Source organism: Bubalus kerabau, chromosome 2, assembly GCF_029407905.1.
Source record: "Bubalus kerabau isolate K-KA32 ecotype Philippines breed swamp buffalo chromosome 2, PCC_UOA_SB_1v2, whole genome shotgun sequence".
NCBI lineage: Eukaryota > Metazoa > Chordata > Mammalia > Artiodactyla > Bovidae > Bubalus > Bubalus kerabau.
In genome coordinates this window covers 16,365,696-16,390,866 of record NC_073625.1, presented here as the reverse complement: position 1 = coordinate 16,390,866, position 25,171 = coordinate 16,365,696, and the positions used below count along the sequence as shown (strand labels likewise).

The window sequence follows — 25,171 nt, the reverse complement described above, 5'->3', positions numbered from 1 at the left end:
CCTCAGACCACCAGGAGCCGCTGTTGCAAGGCCGTGAAATCAGAACTCTCGCGATAGGCGAGACTGGGCTTCGCGGAAGTGATTCTCCGGAAGCAGCATGGCGGCTCCCTTCAATTGATCCGGCTCTACCTGGTGAACTGCTGACGAGATGCAGTCGGACGATGTGAGTCCTGATGCTCTGCCACCCAGGTTTTGCACAGGGTGTCTCACCTGCTTTAGGAGACTCAAGAGCCACCCGTCAGCCTCGTGGGGCTCCGGAAGCGAGGCCTCCAGAGCCCTGATTTCCGAGCGTATGGCTCTCACGTGTCTACCCGGGTCCTTCGGGGTTAAGGGGACCGCTCACCGCCACCTCAGTCCCCGGGTTCGGTGTAAACGGCCCTTGATGCCTCGCAAGGGAGGCTTTTGCATGTGGTCCCTCGGAATTTAGGAGGCGGCGGGGCGAGGGGTGGGTGCCGGCGTGGGGGACGGTATGGTGAGCTTTAGGCACTCAAGTTAAGCGTGCTTTTCATCCACGTGCGCGTTACTCTTCAGCCTGCTTTCCCTGTGTTAGGTTTTTCCTTTACCTTTGCTCCACTCTCTGCCCGCGTCATAATTTTGGAAGCATCCTAGGTTCATTCATTATTTGTATGGAATATACTCAAGCGCCTACAGCGTGCCAGGCGTTGTAGTAATTACTGGCAATTTGGTTGTTATTAAGCCATGCAAAAGACCTCTGCTTTCCTGGAGTTCTGGCAGGGGAGACAGTAAACACGTGAACGAATTAAATACAATTGAAATGTGTAGTACTGCTGTGAAAGAAACACCGGGGTGATAGAGTGATGAGAGACCACTTCGGATCAGAGATTTCTCTGAATAGAAGGTATCTAAGCCGAGATCTGAAAGATGAGAAGAAAAGTAATCAATCCAGGCCATAGAACAATATAGTACAAAGATCTGGAGGTAAGAAAGGAATGTGGGAAGGGACATTCGTGTGACTGTGTTACAGGAGTCAAGGGAAGAAAGGTAGTGAAGCTGGGTGTCTTTGAGGGACAAGATCATGTAGAGGTCTTGAAGGAGGTGTTTTAAAGGTTTTAAAGTGACATGACATCTGACTTGCATTTGTGAACATTTCTGTCCTATGAAAGGAGAGAAAGAATGAAAGCAAGGAGACTACAGCGTGATGAAAGTAGGTTCCACTAAGGTAGTACTGGTCATGAAAAGAAGTGGATGGATTTGAGATCTGTTGTATCAGTGTAACTGGCAAGACTTGGTTATGGTGTGATGAGGAGAGGGAAGAAATCAAGGGGCTTTTGGATTTGAACAGGCTGTTCAGTGGTGATTCTGTTTATGGATGTGGGGAAGACTAGGGAAGGTATTCTTTTGAGAGGCGTGGAATTGGAACCTCCATTTGGACCTGCTAATGTGTTCGAGGCCTTTCAGGCAGAAATGTCAAGTAAGCAGCTGGATGTATATACGAATCTGGTGCTTAGAAGTCTGACTAGGAGATGACAGTTTGGGAGTCATCAGCTTTGAGATGATATTTAAAACCACAAGCCAGAATTAGCTCCTGCTTTTCCAATTTCATTTCCTCGTACCTGTTTCCTACCGTCCCTCACCAAACAGGTCCCATAAGGTTCCAAAAATGTTTCGTTCTTTAACAGTTCTTTGTGTTTTTCCCTTTAACTTCTCTAGAGCCCTTTCGCAACTCCTGAAGGTGGCTCACTCAAAGGTTCTCAGGCGCTTATACACCTCTGTTGTGGTATTTAGCAACTACTGCTTCCCGATGTTTTGTATCTTTCTAACTAGATAGAGAACACTCTTTAAGGACTGTACCTTCCTTCATTCAGCATGTGCTTGAGTACCTCCTGTGTGTCAGGACTTTGAAGTGTTAGTGTCTTACGTAACTACTAAGTGTACATTAAATGCCGAATGAATATAGAGCACAAGAGTTAGTGGAAGATAGTAGATGATTTTCCTTGTCCTCAATGAGATAAAATCATGGAATGTATATCTAAAAACCTAGTACTGTGCAGCCTTTCACAATAGATAATGAACATATTAAGTAAAAAAGGAAAGTTACTATTATATATATATATATAATATAGTTTATATATACATACTACAAACTCATATTGTTCAAAATATCCATGTAGGCATATTAGTTGGTATAACATACAACTATTTATAAAATACTAATGAAATTATATCTCTGGGCAGTAAGGTTATGGTTATTGTTAAATTTGTATTTACTTTTCCTGTAAGAATCTGTTATTTGTGTAAAATAACAAATAAATCAGACTATTTTACAAAGCACTTTGTCCTCATTCCTCAGAGACTTTCTCAGTAAAGCAGGGTGCTGCCCTAGGGCATTGTTTTCTTGGATTAATGTGGCGTCTGTTAGGTGAGAGCAATTGCAATGGATTTTACTTTTGTCTTACAGGTTATCTGGGATACACTAGGAAACAAGCAATTTTGTTCCTTCAAAATAAGGTGAGTCTAGATTTTCAGCTTGAACAGAGATTCTTTCAGTTGCCCTCTTGGTAACCCATCTTATAATTTTGGTTCGTTCCCTCTTATTCTAGAACCAAGACTCAGAGTTTCTGCAGAAATGAATACAGCCTGACTGGACTGTGTAATCGGTCATCCTGCCCCCTGGCAAACAGTCAGTATGCCACTATCAAAGAGGAGAAAGGTAACTCCTCAGGTTTAACTTCATGGGAAGTACTCAGCAGCTTTTAAAAGGATGTTCTTTAGTGTCTCTGCAAATAATAATAGAAGTATTTACTGTATCCTGCAGGACAATGCTACTTGTATATGAAGGTTATAGAACGAGCAGCTTTCCCCAGGCGTCTCTGGGAACGGGTAAGACTTGGGGTATTATTTTACCATGACCGTTGATCAACAGCAAAAAGGCCACATGTTTTTCTCCCTTCCTTGACCACATCTATCTTAAACTCCTGGAGTTTAAGGCCTCTAAGAGGCCACATGGGTGTCAGTAACAGTGAAGACCTGATCATTTATCCTTGTTCATCATGCTTCCATTAATCTGTTCGACAGGTCCGGCTTCATAAAAACTATGAGAAAGCACTGGAGCAAATAGATGAAAACCTAATTTACTGGCCCCGTTTCATTCGACACAAATGTAAGCAGAGATTCACCAAGATCACCCAGTACCTAATTCGAATTCGAAAACTTACACTTAAGCGACAGTAAGTATTGATCATTCATTTTTAAGTGTCTTTGCATGCATCATATTATGAAAGCTGAGAGATGGTGAAACCTCTAGAAATGCTTTCTCTTAAGTTCAGCTTTGGGTAATTTTTAATAACATGCTAAGCAGCAGCAGTTTTACCACAAATTAAAATTGTGCTCTTTGATTTTTGCAGGATTTTAAAAGCGTATAGTACAATTTGATTATCCCCTTCCTGTCTGAAAATCAGCTTCAGAAAATTGTCTTTATAACCCTGAGGGAATCCTAAAACTAGAGAATTTAAAGTGAATGTTAAGAACTTCACTCTGGGTTCACTGAAAACTAATTTTGAAAAGTGGTATGAAGTCCACACAGTTAATTGCATGCCTTCTTTAAGGAGTGACAGCCCTAATGCTTTCTCATTGTGACCTGCAGAGAAAGCTAGAGATGTCACTTCTCTAGAAAGTTATTTTCTTGTAGTTCACAGAAGCGTTAATCTTCAGCATTGTGAATGCCCTTAGAGATCTCAGAATGCCTAAAGAAACAAAAACAGCCATGTATGTGAAACATGTCTGTCAAATATATGTAAAATTGCTTGACTTTATAGCATTATCGAGGATATTTTAGTATATAATCTTGCTATATTGAGGTGAGCCCTACAAAATCAATTCCAGTTCTTTTTTCTTCTCATTTTTTAAATAAAGGAACGTGTTTTCTGATCATGTGTTTTATTTCCCATAGGAGGAAACTTGTTCCATTGAGTAAGAAGGTGGAGCGGAGGGAAAAACGAAGAGAGGTAACTTAGTGTTCTGATAGTCACAACGTCTACACGTTCACTGAAGAGTAGGGATGTGTAAGCAGGGCTCATGAGAACCATTGAGTCACCACTGTCTGTGAACTGTTCACGCCCTGGTAACAGACAACAGTGTTAGCTGCATACGGTATCTGGTATTCTGTATCTGAAGATTATGACTCTCAGAGCTGTATAAAATGTGGGTGCTTCAGGGACATTTGTAATACAAAACAGGAAGAATACCTTCAACAGAGATCCATAGCTCCTTGTCTGAAATTTTTGAGTCAGGGATTTCAGATTTAGAATCCTGTTTTGCCCATCTTATATTTTACATTTTACTCTCAGCTAATTTTGAGTATTCTAGTCACACACACTAGCAGTTGTACAGTGATATATAACAGTGTTTCACTAGATGAATTTATAGTAGGTAGAATTTTTTGAAAAAAACTTTTTTAAGTAGCCTCACGCCAGTCCAGGTAGTATTAGGCCTCTAAATTGAGCACTGTGCTGTGCTTAGTCACTCAGTTGTGTCCGACTCTTTGTGGCCCCGTGGACTGTAGCCCGCCAGGCTCCTGTCCATAGAGATTCTCTAGGCAAGAATACTAGAGTGGGTTGCTGTCTCCTCCTCCAGGGGATCTTCCCAACCCATGGATCGAACCTAGGTCTCCTGCATTGCAGGCATATTCTTTACCGTCTGAGCCACCTGGGAAGCCCAAGAATACTGGAGTGGGTAGCCTATCCCTTCTGCAGGAGGACTTCCCAATCCAGGAATCGAACCAGGGTCTCCCGCATTGTCGGCGGATTCTTTACCACCTGAGCTATCAGAGAAGCCCAAATTGAGCTTTGGGGGTTTTGAAATTGCTGGTAAGGGATTGAGATTATTTGTTTCTCTGAACTAGTCAGCTTTGTTCCTGAAGTAGTCAACAGTGATGGTAATATCATGCCAACCCTGGAAGATCTAGTCAGGAAATTCCAGCCTTTGTGGAAAAGAGCAGTCTCCCTGTCAACCTCATGGGACCTCACTCAGGCTGAACATTCTTACGCTTTTAAGACCCGGAATTAGGTCTTCCTGACAAGTTCACATTTTCAGTCAGTTTAAGTATTTGCTTTGCTTACCCCACATCCACAAACACGTACCTCATCATTTGTCATATCTTATCAAGAAACAGCTTTAGTAATCTTGATGCTTTTGCTTCCATTAATCACATAGAGTTCTGCATTTCAAGCCTGAGTCATTGGTCTCCAAACTTTTTTGATCACTCCATCAATAAAATTTTTGAACATTTGCTCCCCAATATATTATTTGCAAATGTTATTATACATGTACACTTGTGCTGTAGATATATTTAAATAATAGTTTGTGATGTAGTGAAGATCTGGTTCTCAGCAAAGTAAAATTTGCCTCTAAGGGCTGTCATTAGGTGATAGAGCTCAAAGACCGAAAGGAGGGTATTGTTGAGTGCCTGCATTTCGTACTTGCTGTTCACTTTTCATTCTCCACCACCAGTTATGCAGACACCTTTGTTTAAATGTGGCTAGCGAGTTTTCATCTTCCTTGTCAAAACTTTAAAAACTTCTTTATATTACATACCACTGACAGCCATTTGTTATCTTAGAAAATGTTGACAAATCTGAACGATGTGTGTGTGTGTGTGTGTGTGTGTGTGTGTGTGAGAAAAATGCATGGTTCTTTAAGTTCTGAGACTCAAGTGCTAAACCATTAAATAACCAGCATATATAACTACTGCCTATCTTATTGCAAACTATTCACTATCATCTATAGAGCCACGTAACCAAGCAAACTTAACCAAATAGCTGTATGCTACAAGAATCTGAATGAGATCACCACTTTCATACTCTTTGTGTAGCATTTTAAAGAAAAAATATTTACAGAAGTTTTGAGCATTTCTTTCCTACATCTCAGTAGATCACCTTTGAGGTGTAAGCACCCACTTTAGAGAAAAATGTAGAACATCACAATAACCTCTTCACTGCTCTGTGAGCCCCCATCCCCTCTGTAACTGATCCTATGCACTATTCATTCTAACACAGCTTCAGAGTGTAAGGCTAACATCCTCTGAGATTTCTACTATCATCTTAATGCAGTCTTTGGGGAAAAAGGTAGATTGAGGCTACATTTTGGTTTTTATGTTTCAGTTTTGTAAAGGCAGAGATACCATGTATCATCACCTGTAAGAAATCACTAAAGGAAGAGATTTTGTTCAAGTACATTTGATTTACAGTATTGTGTTAATTTCTGCTGTACAGCAGTGCTTCAGTTACACATATATTCTTTTTCTTTATGGTTTATCACAGGATGTTTAATATAGTTCCCTGATTTATACAGTAGGAGAAGGAAGAGATTTTTTTATCTTCTTTTCTAACATGTTGTGTCTATGGCTTTAGAAAATGTAAATGAGTGACGGTCGCTGTTCCTTTTTTGCAGCTTTTATAGCCTTGCTTCAGGATTGCTAATTTTCTGAAATATTTAAGTGTTCATATACCAGTTTGCTTTATCAGACTCTTAGAATTTAATTTAGAAATCTATTCATAAAACCGTAGGAATTTTTTAAGTCGAAAGATTTCCAAGGTTTGAAAAGGAAAAAAAATATCTATCTGGTTAGACAGGCAGAAGTTCCTGTTACAGGAAGAGGGAAAAGGCGATTACATCTTTCACATAAAAACTTGGTTTCTTCCCTTCTACAGGCTGAACAATGAGTACTAATAAAGTGAATGGGTTTGTTCTTTTTCTCTTATAGGAAAAGGCATTAATAGCTGCTCAGCTGGACAATGCCATCGAAAAAGAGTTGCTGGAGAGACTGAAACAGGATACGGTGAGAAAGCTAGAAACTTTGGGGTACCGATTTTATTTTTTAGGTGGTAATATGCTAGGAGATATGGAACTAGTTGGAAATGGGATTTATTTTTAAAGATGTTAGAAAGAGCCTTACCTCGATTTTATTCCTGGAATAAAGTAAGTATCATTTTATAAAATAAGTACAAGCTCTGGCTTGTAATGCAAGCATGTAAACTACTGCAGTTAACCCGTTTGGAGGCCTTTCCTTTTTTGCCATTATTCCCAACTCCTCCTCCAAACACAGCAATTCCAGGTCTCTAAAAAGCCACACAGCTTTGATCCTCCTGCTTATTCATCCTAGTCTTTTAAGGTTCTTTAAAATGAATTTTTATTCTCTTTTGAAAAATGAATGTCACTTAAAGATACAACATGAATACAATATGCTTTTTAAACCTTATTTCCCCTTTGTTGGTAAAACTACATTTGTTTCAATCCATGAGTTTTATATACTACTAAATTTTAACTGATCTGGCGTCCGTCCTTGATAGAAGTTACCAGTTTGGTATTAACTGCTGATTATTTAAATGTCATATATGGGTTTTTTAAAGACACCACTGGCTCTAGGCTTGAATATAATATAGTACTATTACTTATCAAACTAAATGTTCTTAATCACTGAGAAAAATAATATGCTGGTTGGACAGTGGTCTTGAAGCACACGGTCAAACGTGGCGAAAGCTGACCCGTGTTTCTTTTCTTCAGTACGGTGACATCTACAACTTCCCCATCCACGCCTTCGACAAGGCCCTGGAACAGCAGGAGGCAGAGAGTGACTCTTCGGATGCTGAGGAAAAAGATGATGAAGAAGATGAAGAAGTAAGCTTTGTGTTTTTGCTCTGTCAAGCAGTAATCTGTAGGATTAGGTCTATTTTTATGTAATAGAGAATATCATTTTCAGTTCCCTAACCAAAAAATAGTTAGCTGGCCACTCATTTCCTATCATTTTTTATTAATTTGTTTCAGTAGTGGCTTCTTTGTTCTCCAGGTTCAGCCAATAAACCACATGTTGACAATTTAATCTTACTTGCTGCTGCTGCTGCTAAGTCGCTTCAGTCATGTCCGACTCTGTGCAACCCCATAGATGGAAGCCCACCAGGCTCCCCTGTCCCTGGGATTCTCCAGGCAAGAACACTGGAGTGGGTTGCCATTTCCTTCTCCAATGCATGAAAGTGAAAAGTGAAAGGGAAGTCGCTCAGTCGTGTCCGACTCTTAGCGACCCCATGGATGGCAGCCTAACAGGCTCCTCCGTCCATGGGATTTTCCAGGAAAGAGTACTGGAGTGGGGTGCCATTGCCTTCTCCGTAATCTTACTTAGTAGCCTTCTAAAATTTTTCCTGCAAGGTGACAAAGAGTCCTTATTGCCTTAGGGAACATAACATTAAGGAACCTACTGAAATTTACCAAGGGTTTAATCTTACTGTTACTATACAGGAAGTACTTAAGTGATAGTATTTTTGGGAAAGGGCAGATTTAACAAATTGATTTGCAGGAGACTCACATAGGGACACAGGTATACTTTTCCTATTAGTAATCTAGTTTTTAATATTTGAAATGAATAGTTTTAGTTGAATGTATAAAGAATTGTTTGTTCCTATATACTGATTTTAACTGGTTAAAATGAGGCTGTTTTATCTCTGATGATTTAAATCAGGCATGAGAATTGATATCCCTAAAGAAAAAAGTTGATTTGGTTGCCTAGTAACCATTCTCTCATTGTGTTTTTGTTACTGATATACTTATCAAAGAATACAACTAGATGTCTAAGCTGAATTCTCATTATGTATCTTGAACCTAATGGTTAGTTTTATTTTAGGATGTGGGAAAAAGAGAGTTTGTGGAAGATGATGAAGTGGATGAGAGTGACATAAGTGATTTTGAGGTGAGGTTCATGGGTAAAAAACTGTCCTTTGGCTTCAACCAAAAATGGGGGGTGGAGGTTCAGATCACACAGAATAGGTAAATTATCTAATTGTAGTTCTAAATAGAACAGAGACAGGAGTTTGGGGAATAAATCTAGTGTCTTCTTTTTTTTCCCCCTTCACGTGTTAGGATATGGATAAACTGGATGCCAGCAGTGATGATCAGGATGATAAATCCTCCAGTGAAGAAGAAGAAAAAACCCTTGATGCCAAACACAAAGGCAAAACACCTCTGAAAGGGCCTTTGAGGAGGAAAAGAGCCTACGTAGAGATAGAGTATGAGCATGAGACAGAGCCCATGGCCAAGGCCAAAACCACGTGATTTCCCTTCAGACATTTGTAAATAGGACTGAACACTTTCCTTTTTTACATCTTAAACACATAACACTTCTGGGTTTTGCTCTTCATCTTATTTTTTAACACAATATTTGTGTTTTTAATATTTATGCTAGTTTTGTGTGGCAAAAAATCTGGGAGGGAATGGACAAAGGCCTAAATTGTGAATATTTTTATAGCATTGTTACATGACATGTGCTGAAGTAACAGCTTGAGCCCAAGAAGCATAAGGGATGAGTCTGTGGGTATAAATATTTCTAAATTTAAATGTTACCCACTCACCCCTGTTTCCTTGGCATCCTCCCCCTTGCAGGCCTCCCCCACCCCTTTATTTAGAAATGTCCAGATTCCATTTGTTCATATTCTCCTTTCCCTACTTCTGTGGGAGTTAAAAAGAAAGAAGGCAAGAGAAGGTCTAAGTTATAATGTTTAGTATAAATATACCTTTTGCCTGAAATAATTCCATTTAAAACAACTGGAAGAGAAAGAAAATCCTTTCCTCTTCAGGAAAGTAATACAAGTCTTAAGTTGCATCGCAGGGAGCTCCTTCAGAAAGCTGCTGCACTCTTCGGATGCAGTTCCCCACCTGACTGTCTTCACAGCTGCGGGGGATTTTAGCCAGGAGACCCTGAAACGTGAAACCAAACAGGCTTGTTTTGATTGTTACTTCACCTTGGTGGTTCTTCCTTGGTATCAGACTCAAAGAAGGAAAGGACTGATGACACTAGGGCAGTTCACGAACTGGTGTAACGCTGGGAACTGGAAATGTCCTCCTGGCTCACGAAGCAGCAGCCTTCTACCAGCCAGGATGAAGCAGATTAGATCTAGGGCTTGAAAACTGCTTGAGGTTAAAAAGCCAAGATGAATATAGTATCCCTCAATATTTTTAGGATGTTAATTTCTTTTTGTGCTGCCTGTAACTGTAAATTGAAGATTTTGAGACAATGATTTATAAATTATGTATACGTGGACACACAGCTGTTATATGCGATGGCTTGGAAAAGTAAACTTCTGTGGAATATGAGACCAAAGGAAGAATTCCCAAATGGATAAATAAAGTATGTGGAAAACATCATTGCTTCTGAAAAACTGGAAACATCTCTGTTACCTGAATTACTTACTCTACCTAAATTATTCCTTGGTGGATGACAGACCATTATTTTAACTTTCTCTCTTCATTCAGACCACTAGAAGAGAATTTCCATTTTGCAGTCTTGATCATGATCTTTTTGCCCATTCTCTGTCCTAGCTCCAGAAGCATCCACTGATCCTCTTCCCTTTTCATCTAAAAAGTTCTGAATAGCTTTAAAGGGAGAATAAGGTATTGATCAAACTCTGCTGAAGGCTAAAAGACTCAGAGGTAGAGACTTGAACCTTCCATGTCCAATTACAGACTTGGTCAGGCACAAAACTATCACAGAAATGGCCTGAGGATGTCGAGGCCTAACCGAAACCGAGCGGTGGACTGTCCCTTACCTTCACCCGTCCAGAAGCACAGCGGTCCAGGAGAATCAGGCAGTCGGTGGCCTCTTCTAACAAGGCGCTCTTAACACACTCAGGTGTGAGGCTTGAATCCCTTGCTACATCACATATCAGTTTCAACAGAGCCTTCAGTAAGACCACAAGTCTACAGGAGACTCTGGAATCAAGAAGAAACATGGTATTCATACTCTGAATCAGGATATTAAAACCGAAAAAGGCACCTGGGATATGAAAGCCCTCATTTCATAAAGGAAGGAACTGAAGTCCAAGTTTAAGACCATAGAGCTGGAAGCAGAATGAGACCAGACTCCAGATTTCTGAACTCCAAGCCTGTTGATTTTCTCTACAGCACACTGCCCACACACCCTGACACGCTGTCCTGCCCAAGAACACCTGGTTGCCCTCCAGAAGTTCGTGGTTTTACTGTTAGGAAACAGCCCTCCTGAAAAGGGAGAACTGGGCCCTCCCTACCAGGGGCCTATACTTTTGGCCAGAGAACAGGAAACGGCACACAGTTCTTTAGCTTGGATGTGGTCTTAGGCCTGAAGGTTAAAGATACAGTGAGGGAAATAAGCTTGGCTTCTGAGAATTCAGTGTTGATTTAACTTTTCTGTCACTTTAATGCTAGATCCTAGATTACCACCAGTTAGGCCCTGTCTCTATTTACTTCTGCTTTGCCTTTCTAAACATTTTTATGATGATGATTACATAAAATCGTAAATGCGCTTAATGCCACTGAATCATACACTTGAAAATGGTAAATTTTATGTATTTTTTAACCACAATAAAAAAAACTAAAAAGCCCTAAGGAAGCTGAAAATTTTAACCTGTAGTGTGAAAATAAAAATAAACCACATTTCTGGGCAGAAATGTGACTGGGAGAAGAAAAGTTTACATCTTTCATCGTGATCTGAAAACCATTAAGTGGTTTCCAATAACGTGGGTGCTATTCAGCACTTCACCTGTCTTCTTTCAACACAGTCAGTCCCCAGACCTCTCCCCCTCCATATTCACATTTGTTTTCTGACCTCTCCACATTTTCTTGACTTCTACTTAGTATCAGTATTGATTCAATTTCATTCATCCATCTATTCCAGTCACTTCTGAAATATCTATGTACTTGGTACTGGGCTTTCCCTGGTGGCTCAGTAGTAGAGAATCCGCCTGTCAATGCAGGAGCCTTGGGTTCAGTCCCTGGCTCAGGAGGATTCCCTGGGTTGGGAAGATCCTCTGGAGAAGGAAATGGCAACCCACTCCAGTATTCCTGCCTGGAAAATCCCATGGACAGAGGAGCCTGGCAGGCTACAGTCCATGGGGTTGCAAAAGAGTCAGACACGACTTAGTGACTAAACAGGTTCTGAGTAAATTTTGGAGTTCTCGGTATCCTAAAGTGATCTTCCATCTTCCTGGAGCTTAGAATTCAGCAGAGGAGAGAGTAAGTAAATAAATGCAACCTGGGTACAAATGTGATTCTGGAGTACATTATAAGGAGATGAGAGAATACAGTTCAGAACAGACACATAGGTGTTGCTAAGATACTGGGACTCGTGCCCAATTAAGTCTTGTTATTTCATTCAGACTCACTAGAAAAAGCCCTGATACTGGGAAAGACCGAAGGCAAAAGGAGCATGGGGTGGCAGAGAATGAAATGGTTAGATAGCATCACTGATTCAACAGACAAGAGTTTGAACAAACTATGGGAGACAGTAAATGACAGGGAAGCCTGGGATGCTTCAGTCCATGGGGTTGTAAAGAGTCGGACACGACTAAGGAACTGAACGTTTCCTTCAAGACAGCCTTTTGCAGACTCAATGTGTTTGGGTTCCAGCTTGCTGTTCAAGACACCTCCCTTGAGCCAGAGCTGGAATGCTAAGCAAAGGTATCCCAAATCAGCATTCTCCTGATCACACATGTTCAATGATGTGCTGGAAGTGCTCTGTTCTCAATGAGACCTAAGAAACCTAAGGGTGAACCAAGTCAAGTATGTCTACTGTAGCACTGCTCAACAGCCTTAAGATTCTAACAGGCCTTATAGGATGTCCACCTGAAGGAACTGAGTGTATCTCTTGTCAATGCCACTTCCACAGTTTAAAGTCCAACTGGTACGGGAAAATGGAAGGTATTCCATCTGTACAACATGTCCTTAATACTTTGTACTGAACATACATCTGGGCAAGTTCCGCAGGGAGTATGGGTGGAGTTTTGCCCCTGAGCACACCTGACTGCTGGCTGTCATACCTGGGCCAAGTATACTGCAGGAGAAGTTTTAGGGTTTCCAGTGTCTTCAATCTGGCCTCCTCCTCGGGTCCATCATATACCTCCAAGTAACCAATGATGACTCGCTCCAGCCTTTTCAAGTGCCGGACAGTTAAGATCCCCAACCTAATGACAACAGAGAAGATGCGATGAAGAGTGAAGTTGAGGAGTATGGCCAGACCCAGCTGCTCAGACTCACCTTTTCACAAAAGCTGGTAGGTTTCTCGCGTAAGTCCTGCGTAAGAGAAGGCGGTGCTCGGGCTCCATGTGCGTCAGGATCAACTGCAGGACCTCGTCACAGTGAGTGGTGGGTCGGGCCCCATCTCCCTTCCAGTGCTGGGCTTTCTCCAGGATGGGGAATAAATCCAGCAGACACAGGAGCACAGCCTAGGAGGAAGTAAGAGAAAGGAGCTGTAGTTCACCAGTCGGTAGTCATAACACTCAATGATTTCTCTTGCAACTTCCACTCATCTACCATCCTCAGTGTCCATGTCATAGAATCCTAAAAGATGCTAGTAATAATAATACATTACGTGTTATGTATTACTTTATATTTTCAAACTTTTTAAACATTCTTTATTTCCATCAGACAGTCTCAAGTTAAAATCTCCTAGGACTGTTCTTCGGAGAAGGCAATGGCACCCCACTCCAGTACTCTTGCCTGGAGAATCCCATAGGCGGAGGAGCCTGGTGGGCTGCAGTCCATGGGGTTGCAGAGTCTGACACAACTGAGCGACTTGACTTTCACTTTTCACTTTCATGCATTGGAGAAGGAAATGGCAACCCACTCCAGTGTTCTTGCCTGGAGAATCCCAGGGACGGGGGAGCCTGGTGGGCTGCTGTCTGTGGGGTCGCACTGAGTTCGACACGACTGAAGCGACTTAGCAGCAGCAGCAGCAGGACTGTTCTTTGCTAATCTATAGAATGGAGCAGGGCCAAGACTTTAATCCAGAATTTAGGAGTCTCAGTCTATTGTCACTAAATACCTAAGTTGATAGTTACAAGTATAATATCTACTATAAGACCTCTCCCAAACAGAATCTAAGATGACTCTATTTGTATCCACTTTTGACCTCCCTCTCTGAAGTTTCAGTGTCCATGCAATCCCTTTTAGCTCTCCCGGGATCTTTGTTTCTCTTACTTTCTAACCACCATTCCAAGAGCCCTAACCTTCCTGTCTTTTAGGATAGCCTAGATTCTCAAAATCTAAAATAATATTTTAAAAAGAAAGGGGCAGGCTGAGGTAGGAGGAGGGAGAATATCTGGCCTAAAATAAGAAACAAGGTTATTTCTAACTCTAATTTTATGTAACTTCTTGACTTCAGAATGGTCTTGGCACCCTTCCCCACACAATATCCCCCAGAAATTCTAATTCATTCTTTATAAGCAAATATCACCTTACCAGATCCTCTTCAGATCAGATCAGATCAGTCGCTCAGTCATGTCCGACTCTTTGCGACCCCATGAATCGCAGCACGCCAGGCCTGCCTGTCCATCACCAACTCCCGGAGTTCACTGAGAATCACGTCCATCGACAGGGATGCCATCCAGCCATCTCGTCCTCTGTCGTCCCCTTCTCTTCTTGCCCCCAATCCCTCCCAGCATCACAGTCTTTTCCAGTGAGTCAACTCTTCACATGAAGTGGCCAAAGGACTGGAGTTTCAGCTTTAGCATCATTCCTTCCAAAGAAATCCCAGGGCTGATCTGCTTCAGAATGGACTGGTTGGATCTCCTTGCAGTCCAAGGGACTCTCAAGAGTCTTCGGTGCTCAGCATCAATTCTTCGGTGCTCAGCCTTCTTCTCAGTCCAACTCTCACATCCATACATGACCACCGGAAGAACCATAGCCTTGACTAGACGAACCTTTGTTGGCAAAGTAATGTCTCTGCTTTTCAATATGCTATCTAGGTTGGTCATAACTTTCCTTCCAAGGAGTAAGCGTCTTTTAATTTCATGGCTGCAGTCACCATCTGTAGTGATTTTGGAGCCCAGAAAAATAAAGTCTGACACTGTTTCTACTGTTTCCCCATCTATTTCCCATGAAGTGGTGGGACCGGATGCCATGATCTTCGTTTTCTGAATGTTGAGCTTTAAGCCAACTTTTTCACTCTCCACTTTCACTTTCATCAAGAGGCTTTTGAGTTCCTCTTCACTTTCTGCCATAAGGGTGGTGTCATCTGCATATCTGAGGTTATTGATATTTCTCCCGGCAATCTTGATTCCAGCTTGTCTTTCTTCCAGTCCAGCATTTCTCATGATGCACTCTGCATATAAGTTAAATAAACAGGATGACAATATACAGGCTTGACGAACTCCTTTTCCTATTTGGAACCAGTCTGTTGTTCCATGTCCAGTTCTAACTGTTGCTTCCTGACCTGCATTCCCATCTCTTTCAGAATTTTCCACAGTTTATTGTGATCCACACAGTCAAAGGCTTTGGCATAGTCAATATAGCAGAAATAGATGTTTTTCTGGAACTCTTGCTTTTTCCATGATCCAGCGGATGTTGGCAATTTGATCTCTGGTTCCTCTGCCTTTTCTAAAACCAGCTTGAACATCAGGAAGTTCACAGTTCACATATTGCTGAAGCCTGGCTTGGAGAATTTTGAGCATTACTTTACTAGCGTGTGAAATGAGTGCAATTGTGCAGTAGTTGAGCATTCTTTGGCATTGCCTTTCTTTGGGATTGGAATGAAAACTGACCTTTTCCAGTCCTGTGGCCACTGCTGAGTTTTCCAAATTTGCTGGCATATTGAGTGCAGCACTTTCACAGCATCATCTTTCAGGATTTGGAATAGCTCAACTGGAATTCCATCACCTCCACTAGCTTTGTTCGTAGTGATGCTTTCTAAGGCCCACTTGACTTCACATTCCAGGATGTCTGGCTCTAGATCAGTGATCACACCATCGTGATTATCTGGGTCGTGAAGATCTTTTTTGTACAGTTCTTCTGTGTATTCTTGCCATCTCTTCTTAATATCTTCTGTTTCTGTTAGGTCCATACCATTTCTGTCCTTTATCGAGCTCATCTTTGCATGAAATGTTCCTTTGGTATCTCTGCTTTTCTTGAAGAGATCCCTAGTCTTTCCCATTCTGTTGTTTTCCTCTATTTCTTTGCATTGATCACTGAAGAAGGCTTTCTTCTCTCTTCTTGCTATTCTTTGGAACTCTGCATTCAGATGTTTATATCTTTCCTTTTCTCCTTTGCTTTTCACTTCTCTTCTTTTCACAACTATTTGTAAGGCCTCCCCAGACAGCCATTTTGCTTTTTTGCATTTCTTTTCCATGGGGATGGTCTTGATCCCTGTCTCCTCTACAATGTCACGAACCTCCGTCCATAGTTCATCAGGCACTCTCTATCAGATCTAGTCCCTTAAATCTATTTCTTACTTCCACTGTATAATCATAAGGGATTTGATTTAGGTCATACCTGAATGGTCTAGTGGTTTTCCCTATTTTCTTCAATTTAAGTCTGAATTTGGCAATAAGGAGTTCATGGTCTGAGCCACAGTCAGCTCCTGGTCTTGTTTTTGCTGACTGTATAGAGCTTCTCCATCTTTGGCTGCAAAGAATATAATCAATCTGATTTCAGTGTTGACCATCTGGTGATGTCCATGTATAGAGTCTTCTCTTGTGTTGTTGGAAAAGGGTGTTTGTTATGACCAGTGCATTTTCTTGGCAAAACTCTATTAGTCTTTGCCCTGCTTCATTCCATATTCCAAGACCAAATTTGCCTGTTACTCCAGGTGTTTCTTGACTTCCTACTTTTGCATTCAAAAACACCCCAATACCACCAAACCTCGTTAGCTGCCTATTGCTAAACACCTACCGCATTTTATACAAACCTCTTTTAATAGATTACTCTGTACTGTATTTATATTTACAGTATATATATTTACATAAATGTGTCTGCAAAGGATTTCTTAAAGCCAGAATGCCTGACTCATTCAATCTTGGAACCTACAATGGTAACTCAGTGGTTACACATAATAGGTTACACACAATAGGTACTCAGTGTACTGGATGAAACAGCAAGTGACACTTACCCAACATACAAAGAGTTCCCCGTGTCTGTATTGATATAAAAGCAGCCCAGAAGGAAGGACACGTAATAAAAACAGAACTTACTCGGGAGTTCCCTGGTGGTCCAGTGGTTAGGATTCTGCACTTCCACTGCTGGGGCCAGGGTTTAAGCCCTGGTAGGGGGAACAAAGATCCTAAAAACCATGTGGCTAAAAAGAAAAAAAATGGAGGCAGAGGGAAGAAAGATCCCATCTTTCTCTCTTGTTCATAAATAGGTGAGACTACAAAAAATAATTTTTTGAAACTAGAACTGTTTCAGACATAAAACTGCCCCCAAGTGATATATAATTGACCCAGATGAAGCTATTTTCACTCGCCATTTGCTATCCCCATTTTCTTTTTTTAAATGTATTTATTTTTGACTGTGCTGGACCTTTGCTGCTGCTCAAGGGCTTTCTCTAGTTGCAGACTGCAAGACTGCTCTTTGTTGCAGCAAACTCACTTTTCAATGAGGCTGAGCTCTCTTGTTGCAGAGCACGGGCTCTAGGTGCATTGGCTTCAGTAGCTCCAGCCCACAGGCTCTAGAGCGCAGGCTCAGGGACTGTGGCACAGGGGCTTAGGTGCTCTGCAGCATGTGGGATCTTCCTGGGCGAGGGATCGAACCTGTGTCCCCTGCATTGGCAGGCAGACTCCTGACCACTGTACCACCAGGGAAGTCCAGCTATCCCTGTATTTTCAACTTGTTAGTGGCTCTCAGTTATCATCCCCACCTTCCAAGAAGAGAAAAATGCTACCAACTATTATTCACATAATGCCACCTTCTACTCAAATTTGAAAGCGTAGACTTACCGTTATGAGCAAATCTTACAATTACCTGAATGAGGTGGTGTTCCCGTGCGTACAGGTGGTTGAAAAGGGCGTGGTAGAGGACCTGAGCCCTGTTGTACTGCAGCAAATCAGCAGCTGGCTGCAATCAGACAAATTACCCAATTAAAGCTTCCCAAGGTTGGCACAATGTTGATAAATTTTGAGACTGAACATGGTATGTGGGTTACACTACTCTGTGTATATTTCAAAAGCTCATAATACACAGAAGCAAAAAAGTTTCCTTGAGTAATAGCTTACACATTTGGGTATAATCCCTTTCAGCTTCTGAATTTTTTGTTCCTTGAAAGTCAGTTGTTAATTAGTCAAAGTCTGGTTCTTCAGTCTGACAATGGTCTGTGTTTCTTATATATATCACCTCTGAGATACAAGCTACTTGTATTCTTGCCTGGGAGATCCCGTGGACAGAGGAGCCTGGCAGGCTATGGTGTACGGGATCACAAAGAGTTGGACACAACTGAGAGACTTTCACTTCACCTCACAAGCTTCTAGGTTGGTAGAGGAAAATATAGGCAAAAATATAAATTACTGAATTGAGTCACATAACAGCATTAATAGTTAATAAAAGATATAAATACAAGCAACAATAAATTGGTGATATCGTGAATGAGGAATGGCCAAGACTCAGTCTGTGCCATCAATACACATGCCAGGGAGCAGAGGTCACTCACCACATTAAGCACAATGTGATGGAGGCAGTGGACACCCAGGATTTTGTTTTCAGTCTGATAGTCATCTGAGATGAGCAATGATGGAGGAAGTATTCTTTCCAGATGTTGGCTCAGCCAGGGTCGAGGGACCTTTTGCAGAGTCCATGAGAAAACATATTTGGTGGCTGGGTTATTCTTCCAGGAGTCCCTAAATGGAAATGTGAAACCACATTAAGTGACATGGTGTCCTGGTGAAGCGCAAATGTATTTTCTTGGACTTGAAAAAAAAAGTCCTACATAAGATAACTCGATGTTATAACATACATTTTTAAGATTTGGATCAAAGTAACTTACAGAACTTACACTAAATACATTTATTACCCAGGGCTCTGGGCCTAAAGCATATCCAAGGAGAAGTAGGCAGTTACAGCCACAGCTATGTAAAGAATCTGTGGTGATGGTGGTGGTGGCTACAGTGAGAAAGTCTTGAGAAGGGAGAGAGGTGGAAAGGAAGTGCCTTCAGTAACATTATTATTATTACTATAAGGGAGCAAATGATTCAACATTCAAACAGCAATTTATAACCTATAAGTGAGTTTATATACATTACTCAACCAATCTTCAAATACAGTCTAACAGGTAATGTTATCTTTATATTACAAACAATGAAACTGGTCCTATTCCAAAGCAATGAAAACCAGCACTAGACTGCCTCAAAAGTGTCTTTTAACTCCATTGTTGTTGTTGTTTAGTTGTTGTGTCCGACTCTGCAACCCCATGGACTGTAGCCTGCCAGGTTCCTCTGTCCATGGGACTTCCTAGGCAAGAAAACTGGAGTTGGCTGACATTTCCTTCTCCAGATCTTTTCCACCCAGGGATCGAACCTGTGTCTTCTGCGTCTCCTGCACTGGCAGGCGGATTCTTTACCACTGAGCCACCAAACATCACTACCACATCTAATAAACAGCGATGAGTTTCAATAGTTTAAATTTAAACCTTATCTTTAAATCTCCAACTCCCTAACCCCACCTAACTAAACAAAGTTAAGTCTAAATAAATGGGACAGAACTTCCAATTGCAGGGCAGTCGTCAGGAGGACTGGAAAATCGAGTCCGAAGACCTGGGTTCTAATGTCGAATTTGCCACTACCTACTTAATGTCATTTATAGCAAATCACAATCTTTCTGGGCCTTAAGAGACCTGCTATTAAACGCCCTCATCTTAGTGATGAAAAAACAAGACTCCTTTGAGCTCTAGCCTTCTAAAATATTAGGCTGATGCTCAAGTTGATGGCCTTTATTGGCAAGAGTACTCACTTATTCAAATCGGGTTTGAGAAGCCCCATGATCGCAGTAAATCTCCCTTTCTCGTCTTCATTTTCTCCGTGGAGGAATCCAGCCACAGAACCACACTCAGTGACCTGAAGCAATAAGGCGAGCACCTGTCCAGCGACCTCTTGAGATCTTGGGCTGGTCCACGGTTGCTCCAAGCTGTGTGTGACTGCAAAAATATAGATGGGTCCTGCCAAGGGACGGAGGCTTGTCTTCCATGCAGGGCAAACCAAGGAATTCTTGGCGGCCTCGACCTTCCTCAAGAGCTTAAGAAACAGTAACGCAACTGCCGCCGCTTTCTCCGCCACGTCGGGGTGGCGGTCACCTCTCCCTTCCGGCTCCTCGGCAGGGGCTGCATACTTCCCTAGGGCTTTTGCCACCTGCCCCAGCATCTCAGGCATTCCACGGAGCGAGGCGTCACTCCCTTCAAATAACCGATCACATTCTTTAGCTTCGAGCAGAGCAGCGAGGTCCTCAAGAGCTGCACTTCTGGCCTTGCCCCGTCGGGATTCCTGGCCGGCAAACTGGTGCAAGATCTGGGAGAAGGCCTGCCCGAGGGCGGAGGAAGACCATGCTCCGGGCAAGGAAGAACCCTCCCAAGGTGGGGATTCCCGAGGGCCGTGAGGCTCCATCCCTCAGACCGAGAACGCGGACGGAGGTGGCCGGGGATCCGCTACAGAGCGGGAGGAAAGATCACTTCGGGGCCTGGGATTCTCGAAAAGCACAGAAAAAAAAAAAATTTTTTTTTTTTTTTTTTTTTTTTTTTTTTTTTTTCAAATAAAACGGTGAGACGTCTAGGAGGACCGCGGGGAGAGACGGTCTAACCGGCAGAAGAGTAAAGATATAAAGGAAAAGATGCGGGGAAGAGGTCTCTCTGGAAGTAACAGAGTCTGATTCCCAAAATGGAGGGGTAAGTTACTCTTGCCTTTCTGAAGACTTAAAAAAAAAAAAAGAGTTTTAAGAAATAAACTCTATACGCACGACATTCGCAAGGCCACTGTTACCTGAAGCCCTTGCGACGCGCCTGGGCGTGTCAGGATCCGACTCAGCCAACGTCGTTGCCGCAAAGCAGGCTAGCTTCCGCCATTACCGCAGCAACGCTCCGTCATTTCACGACGGACGATCGTAAAGCAATGGCGTCCCAGGGTCAAAAAGGGTGGAGCCGTGAGGAGGAGTTTTGCATGGAGAATAACCGCCCTAGATATTTTCTTTCTGTTTCCGCCTACTAAGGTAGAAACAAAAGAAATATCACGGAATGTCGGTGACGGAGATAAAATGCACAAGATTTTATATGCAAGTATAAATAAATAAGCCCTACACCTGTCGTCCTTCGTGAAAAGCTAGTGGTCCCGTTCCTGGAGCGCCTGAATCAGGTAGCCAAGCTGATCCTTTTGTAGTTCATGAACGTGATGATTGGGTGTTCACGCTGTTGCGTGATATGTGCCTCCCCGCAAACCTTGTTACGACACTGGCACATTACCCGTCTGACGTGAACTAAAAGGATCATTTATAATTACAAGAAAGTTTTATAAACTAGTTGTACTTTTGTGGTTGATGTTTTTCACATATTTAGTGCGCGCACTGTTTTTACTCTCGTTTGACGTCAAATGTTGAGAACCGTTTGGCGCGTGTAGTCGCGGTTCTGTGGGGGAACTCACCCGCAGGGGACGTTGAGGGGTCGCGAGGGTAGGGTGTCAGGACGTGCTTGCCGGCCTGTGTTCTCGCGACTGTGGGGGTGGGGCCGCCACCCGAAGTTGCTGGAAAAGAGCCGGCCACTGACTCAGTGGGTTCCCGGCGTGAAGGTTGGTTCCCGCGTTTCTCAGGGGCCGGTCTGGGAATTTGCTGGGTGATTTCCCGTAACTTCTATCGTGCAGTAGGAATCTGGGGAAGCACACTCCGTTTGTGCCCAGGCGTGGGCGGGAGAGCGCGCGGAGAAACGCGCGGCTGACACCCGGGGGGGGCGTCGGAGAGCCTCCTTGGCCGCCTCTAGAGGGAGGCCTGGGGTCGCTGCGCAAACCCACGCGGCCCCGAGGGCCGGCTTAGCCTCCGCGGTGTGCCCATCAGGTTGTCTCCGGTCTCTCGGATTCCTCTGGGTTTTGAGCCCCTAGGCCGTCCTGAGGCAGATCTCGGGGCGTGGGACGGTGTCAAGAGCAGATTCCGATCCCCAGAGTATGATTAGGGTGAGGGGAAACTTGAACTTTCATTCCGCCGTGGACAGGACTGTTGTGCCATCGCTCAGTTTTGTCCGGCTCAGTGACCGCATAAGACTGCAGCACGCCAGGTGTCTGTCCATCACCAACTCCCAGAGCTTGCTCAAACTCTCTTGCATCCAGTAGGTGAGGACATGCAACCATATCAACCCTGTTCTCTCCTTCTCTTCCGGCCTTCAATCTTTTCCAGCATCAGGGTCTTTTCCAGTGAGTCCGTTCTTCGCATCAGGTGGCCAAAGTATTGGAGCTTCAGCATCAGTTCTTTCAATGAATACTCAGGATTGATTTCCTTTAGGATGGACTGGTTTGATCATTTTGCAGTCTAAGGGGCTCTCAAGAGCCTTCTCCAACACCACAGTTCAAAAGCATCAAACACCCTATCTGTAGATCTTGTCTGCAATTCTTTCCTGCTTCTAACCCCCTCCTCCCCCGACCCCCATCCCCGACCTTGGCCAAAATTTCAGTAACTTCTCTGTGGGTTGTAATACTGTCTTCTTAGGAATGGTATGAGAAATAAAGAAGTTAAATATACGTGGCTCAGAGCAATCCCTAGTCTCTTGTAAATTTAATACAGGTGTTCTTATTGTTAAACCACAGCTTCTGTATTAACTTTTATTTCCTCCTCTTAGGGGAATTTTATGGTTAGGACCCTTCCACTCTCCCTTTCACTTGACCTTCTTTTCTCTGACCAGTTGGTGGCACTGATGGTTTTCTTAGCAATATCCAACGTTGATTAAAAAGAGAGTCCCGAGGGGACTCTCCCATGTCAGATATTGGCCCCTATGGGAGCAAGATGGCAATCCACAGACCATTATTGTACCCCTCATCTGCTAGACCCTGTCTGCTCTGTTCCACATTCCCCTTGTGCTAAGTGGATCCAAGTTAATTCCTTATGAGGAAAGTACTTGTATTGCAAGAGCTCACCCTCTCTGCACACTGAGTTTCCGGAGGTCAGAGAACATGGCTTTATCTCCAGTGCCTGGCACAATTTAGTCATGCAATGAATGTTTGTTGAACCCACAAGTCCATCCGCAGAGGACTGGCTGAATAGAGCACCGTACATCCACACAGTGCAGTTCTGTGCAGCTGTACAAAGGAATGAAGACCATCTCTGTGGAGGCCATGGAACCCTAGGATATATTGTTAAGTGAAAAAAAGCAAGGCTGAGGGACTTCCCTGGGGTCCATTGGTTAAGACTGCATGTCCAACGTAGGGGGAGTGGGTTCCATCCTGGGTGGGGGAACTAAAATTCCACATGCTGTGCAGTGCTGTCAAAAAAAAAAAAGCATACATCACATATATGTTGCCTATTTCCTAAGAAAGATGTGGTGCATTTGCTCACATTTTTTAAAAGCAGCAATGGAAGAAGAAATTGCACACATTTTAAAAACAGCTACTTATAAGAAAAGAACAAGGTGAAAACCATGGGTGTGGAAGCTAGACTTCTTTTGATCTACTTGATCTTATACTCAGTTTTGACTTTGGGATCTTGTAAATACGTAATTATTTTTAAAAGAAAATAACAAAGCACTTCCCACAAAGGAAAAAAATGCCATGAATCAAAGTATATTTTAAGTTACTGGCATAATCACATGGAAAAATAAGAAACTGACTTTAAAACTGATGATTTTGGCTGTACATCCTTAGTGTGATATAGCCTAAGAACAGAAAAGAATGGCAAAAAAAAAAAAAAAAAAAAACCAAGCTGCATTCAGTAACAGTAGTTGTTAGTAATAATACTGGTATTGTTATTTAGATGTTGTTGCATGTATATTTTTGGAGACGGCAATGGCACCCCACTCCAGTACTCTTGCCTGGAAAATCCCATGGACAGAGGAGCCTGGTGGGCTGCAGTCCATGGGGTCTCGAAGAGTCAGACACGACTGGGCGACTTCACTTTAACTTTTCACTTTCATGCATTGGAGAAGGAAATGGCAACCCACTCCAGTGTTCTTGCCTGGAGAATCCCAGGGACGGCGGAGCCTGATGGGCTGCCGTCTATGGGGTTGCACAGAGTCGGACATGACTGAAGCGACTTAGCAGCAGCAGCAGCATGTATATTTTACATATTTTGTGTATATAAAATAGCAAAGAAGTCTTAATGTTGTTAGAAACCAGATCTTCAGTGAAAGATAAAGATATACAAGTATGAAATCAATGAAGTTAGGTGAAAATTTCATAAGTGAATATTTGAATCGGCAATGGTAGTGTGATTAAAGATTAATTTTTCTTATTCTGTAAAATAAATATATCCTAACTGTGTTCACTGAAAGGGTCAAGAAGTAATGATAATCCAACGGTTACGAGCAGCTCTTGTGTCCACATTCACAATTTAAAGGCCATTCATTGTCCACTGAGTAGCCAGGATTCCTTGAGGAAATGACTGATGTTAGGACTGGGGCAAGGATTGTATAAGAGGAGCTTGAGGTGTTTTATAATGACAGAAAGCAAGGTAGCCATCAAATGCTACTGAAGTTATGTGAAAAGAACCCAAGAGCAAGGATGAGGGGGGACCCTTTAGCCAAAGATGGAACAACTTGGACTTAAGAAAGAATAATGACTAAAGGATTGAAACACATCTAATATCCACAAGTCCATGAATTCACTTATAGTAATACTAAAAAATAAAATAAAAATCTCTCATCATTCACACTTGTATGACCTAAGGAACCAAATCTTTATTTAAAAATTGGTAAAAGGGGAAAAAAACAAGCATTTATTCTACTATGGATTTCAGGGTACCCAGATAGTTTGTAAGGGCAGCAAATGTCACAGAACTAGTAGAATTAGGAAGTTCCTGTTCACAGCTCCTAATGAAACTCTGGGACTGGGCAACAGTCATTCGTGGCTATTGGAATTATGAAGTGGAACATTGATGGGAAACTTATAATGGCTGGATCAAGCTAACAAAATCTGAACCCACTGATTATCTTAACATCATTGAAAGGGAGACAACCAGATGCCATGTGCCTCAATGCAATGCAACAGGAAATACACACGGTCTATGAAATATTCTTGCACAAAAACTGACCCTAAATGTAATCAAACCTCTAGATCTAACTTCGTGAAATGGCAAGAAACATGGAGGACACAGAAACAGATCAAAACACCAAGTCAATATGAGCAGCAGAACTAAGGGTATGGGAAATTTCACAAATTATCTAGTTTCTTCAATAAATAACTAGCACAAAGGAAATGGGATAGAAGAGAGAATTGATATAGTTTTTAGAGACACCTCAATCAAATGCAATGTTGTATCT

General features: G+C 42.4%; 2 protein-coding genes and 1 non-coding gene across 3 annotated transcripts; 2 read left to right on the top strand and 1 right to left on the bottom strand.

Annotated features, from left to right (window-relative positions):
• Nucleotides 1-15: 15 nt before the first annotated feature.
• Nucleotides 16-10,146, top strand: MAK16 (MAK16 homolog). The gene is made up of 10 exons (XM_055567118.1): nucleotides 16-163; nucleotides 2,420-2,469; nucleotides 2,562-2,671; nucleotides 2,777-2,841; nucleotides 3,037-3,188; nucleotides 3,911-3,965; nucleotides 6,722-6,796; nucleotides 7,522-7,635; nucleotides 8,633-8,698; nucleotides 8,869-10,146. Exons 1-10 carry the CDS (start codon nucleotides 149-151, stop codon nucleotides 9,058-9,060), a joined length of 894 nt encoding a protein of 297 aa, XP_055423093.1. The 5' UTR covers nucleotides 16-148; the 3' UTR covers nucleotides 9,061-10,146.
• Nucleotides 7,131-20,445, bottom strand: TTI2 (TELO2 interacting protein 2). Its single transcript, XM_055567117.1, has 8 exons — nucleotides 19,687-20,445; nucleotides 18,392-18,578; nucleotides 17,710-17,802; nucleotides 13,012-13,199; nucleotides 12,795-12,938; nucleotides 10,551-10,713; nucleotides 9,519-9,702; nucleotides 7,131-7,603 (listed from the first exon to the last, which is right to left on the bottom strand). The coding sequence occupies exons 1-7, from the start codon at nucleotides 20,331-20,333 to the stop codon at nucleotides 9,598-9,600; spliced, it is 1,527 nt and encodes a 508-aa protein (XP_055423092.1). The 5' UTR covers nucleotides 20,334-20,445; the 3' UTR covers nucleotides 7,131-7,603; nucleotides 9,519-9,597.
• Nucleotides 20,446-21,086: 641 nt separating this feature from the next.
• LOC129645182 (small nucleolar RNA U13) lies at nucleotides 21,087-21,191 on the top strand. The gene has a single exon (XR_008711269.1). It is a non-coding gene; the product is annotated as a small nucleolar RNA U13 (small nucleolar RNA).
• The last annotated feature ends 3,980 nt before the right edge of the window (nucleotides 21,192-25,171 follow it).

Coding starts and splice junctions, on each gene's coding strand:
- MAK16 (XM_055567118.1), top strand. Junction 3,189..3,910: donor AAACTTACACTTAAGCGACA/GTAAGTATTGAT, acceptor TATTTCCCATAG/GAGGAAACTTGTTCCATTGA. Junction 7,636..8,632: donor ATGATGAAGAAGATGAAGAA/GTAAGCTTTGTG, acceptor GTTTTATTTTAG/GATGTGGGAAAAAGAGAGTT.
- TTI2 (XM_055567117.1), bottom strand. CDS start 20,333: ATGGAGCCTCACGGCCCTCGGGAATCCCCACCTTGGGAGGGTTCTTCC. Junction 13,200..17,709: donor GGGAACACCACCTCATTCAG/GTAATTGTAAGA, acceptor ACTTCCTCCTAG/GCTGTGCTCCTGTGTCTGCT. Junction 10,714..12,794: donor CTGCAGTATACTTGGCCCAG/GTATGACAGCCA, acceptor TCTTGATTCCAG/AGTCTCCTGTAGACTTGTGG.